Below are 3,199 nucleotides of genomic sequence, written 5' to 3'. Positions count from 1 at the left end.
CTAGAGTCTAGACTATAACATGGGCTGGACTAGACCCAAGTGGCTTTATGTATTTGGGCAGTTTCATGGCTTTGGACAATATCGTGCTAGCACTATGCTTGTCTTGCTCATCTTGGCCTTTGATGTATCAGCAAGGGCTACATGACATATACTTTTTTCTACAACCCCTCAAAATTTTGAATGTAAAGTATTTTTGTTGAGATACATACTAGCAAATAAATAATAAACTGGTTATCAATTAAGTCTAATCATATTCTAGGTTACAAGATCTTCAATAAAACCTTAAACCACCTTTAGACTTTAAAACTTTTCTTCAAACTAAGAACAAATCTACCATATCTACACGAATCCAACCTCCAAAAAACATAAACTTGAAAACATATCCGAAAGTAACAACATTTCACCATCAAATGAACAAAAATCATTTGAAATCCAAACAAGAACAAAATACACTAGAAATGTATCCGAGTGGGTCGTGACTTCTCCATCCTTGTAGCACCATAAGGTTCATCATTATCAATCCTCTTATTGTTCCTAAATGCAGCACAAGCAATCACATATGCAATAACAAGGATGATCAAAACAACAATATTGATCACTGACACCTTCCTCCAACTCTTCTTCAAGCTCGCAAGCACCCCGGCTTTACACGAGTTACAGTTGTAGCACAGTTGTTCTTGGTCATTGGTCCACCGGTTGCAGTCTAGATTGGTGGCCATGGTGGCGGCGTTCACTGGGTTCCACACGGTCTCATTTATGTAGATGTACCCGCACTCTGTCGGTGGCTTGCAACATCCAGACTGTAAAACCAGCGTTTCAAAAATTGCAATTTTTGTTCCAGATAAATAAGATGACCGTTAAATCTCATCTTATATAGGATAAATCTAATCATGTCATGTCACACGTGATGATATAAAAAGTTATTCTTTTTCTTGATGAAATAATTGGTTACCCTTTTTTTGTATATTTTCAAATATTGCACTTTATATTTAAAGTGAGACACTCTGTTCTATGCATGTGAATTGTCCCATAAGCGTGACAGACAATGGCGCTAACAAATGTTTCGGGTGTGGCAATTTCGTCTTTTTGTGTTTATTAAAGAGTAAACAAGTTTTTTTAGTGGTAACAAGAGAATGGTTGTTTATTAATCAAATATATAGAACAATAAAGGATTCTTATTGATTAAAATGAAAATCAATAATATATCAATTATCAAGTGGTAGTTTTGTCTTTTCGCGTCTGTCACCCAAAAACACTCGCTCCTACTTGAAAAGCGTTTTGAAAATGTAGAGTGGAATAAGCTTTTCTTACTTTTATATTTTCATAATGGAATTTAAATAATTAAAGAATCTTCAAATTTTAAAATATTGTTTAACTAGTTTTATCATGTCCATTACGTCTTGACTCTTGAATACAACAGCTTTTTTTTTTCTTTTTATTAGAATCGTAACCCAAAACTTATGTAAAATTGCCCTTCACATAAATACATAAATAAAAAAAATGTAAATATTTTTCGTTATAAAAAGAAAATGAATTTTAAACTTTGGATATTTAAGCTCCTTATTTGCTAGATATAACTACCCAAACTGCTTTGTATAACCGTTTGGGTTCATTAATTTGGCAACTTGACAGTTGGCACCGACCTTCTGAATTTTAAATGCTAGTACTTGTAATAGAACCAGGTTTCCACGAAATTCAATATTTGGAAATATTTATAATAAATAAAATAATAACAAATACATTGCTTATTCGATGCAGTTTATAGTTAATTTATCTTTAAATAAATAAATTTACATATCATAATATATGTTTACATATAATAAACCGGATTTCCTTTCGTATTTAACTTTTTAATAATTTTTTTAGAGAAATTAAATATCCTCCTACCTTTTAATCCTACAAATTTTCCTACCCATTTAATTGATGACATGTGTCATATTAGTATCCTAAAATATCATTAAATCTCATTAAATGAACATTAAATGTTATACGTGTCATCATTTCATTGGGTAGGAAGATATTTAGGAACAAAAAGTAGAAGTATATTTAATTTCTCATTTTTTTAAGTAAATACTTTTATTTGAAAAACACACTAACCTGAATGGGGTTAAGCTTTCGAAGGTAGTACATGTCTGCAGTTTCCGGGTACCCACCAATGATCCGACCCGTTTTCGCACACGCTTTAGAATCATGAATACATGATCTGATTTTACCCCAGTAGCTATCACTAGCGACCCGATCCTTGAGCCAACCCGAATAGTCCTGAAGATAGTAATCCGGGTAAACCCGGTTCATTACGGGTCGACCAGATCCTTTATCGGTGACGGCGTAGGCGAATATGATGAACCCGATTAGGACAGCAATAATGACGAACATAGCCCAGAGGTAAAGGTACATGAGGAAGGTGTTGCGATAGCACGCGCCGGCGAACCCGGCGAGTGAGACGACCATGATGGAGACGCCGATGACGATTATGGGCCATTGGAGGAAGCTCATGCAGTCGGAGTTGTTGGCGCGGGTGCTCAGCCATATGCCGCCGGCGAGAATGGGGATTGAGAGCAAGAAGGTGAGAAAGTTTAGTAAGCCAATCAGGTGGTTGCTTGTCCTCATGATTTCTCTCTTTAGTTTTGAAGTATCTGTTTCTTTCTGAGTTTCGAATGATGTTTGAATCTGAGCTTCCAGGTGTCTGAATATTATATATAGGGGAAAAGAGGGATGAGGGAGAGTATGGGGAGGAATGTGAGTGTGTGGGTTTGTGGGTGTGACGAAAATGCCCTTAAGGTGGATGATTAAAAACTCTAAGTAGTATAAAGAGAAAATTACATAAATTTGTTTGGAATTGAGTTTAAAAAATGTGTAGTTACTTATCACCACTAATATCACTAAAAGTCTCATGTTTTTGACATTAAATTGAAAAAAACCATGAATTTAATGTTTCATTTACTGTGACCACGATATTTTCGTGGAATTATCGTTTGAGAGCTTATACCCAGTCACCAGCAGGTAAACTGTACCATTCGGTCACCACTAAGTTATTCCCTAGCCATCACCTTTCACGAACCATCATTGTTAAAGGGTTACATGCACTCGAGAATGGTTTGATGCTGAGAAGGGTTTCACAGTCCCCAATTTTGCAATTTGAAGCTCCGAAATCGTTGACGAAGTAAGGTGGAGTAAAATGTACGTGTATGGAAACAAG

The 3,199-nt window shown here is 35.4% G+C and overlaps 1 protein-coding gene across 1 annotated transcript; it reads right to left on the bottom strand.

Moving 5' to 3' along the window:
* Positions 1-216: 216 nt before the first annotated feature.
* LOC111903839 (tetraspanin-3) lies at positions 217-2,766 on the bottom strand. Its single transcript, XM_023899585.3, has 2 exons — positions 2,098-2,766; positions 217-800 (listed from the first exon to the last, which is right to left on the bottom strand). The coding sequence occupies exons 1-2, from the start codon at positions 2,608-2,610 to the stop codon at positions 453-455; spliced, it is 861 nt and encodes a 286-aa protein (XP_023755353.1). The 5' UTR covers positions 2,611-2,766; the 3' UTR covers positions 217-452.
* Positions 2,767-3,199: the final 433 nt, after the last annotated feature.

Source organism: Lactuca sativa, chromosome 6 (assembly GCF_002870075.4).
Source record: "Lactuca sativa cultivar Salinas chromosome 6, Lsat_Salinas_v11, whole genome shotgun sequence".
NCBI lineage: Eukaryota > Viridiplantae > Streptophyta > Magnoliopsida > Asterales > Asteraceae > Lactuca > Lactuca sativa.
The sequence above is the reverse complement of the archived record's forward strand: the minus strand, read 5'-3'. Positions and strand labels throughout refer to the sequence as shown.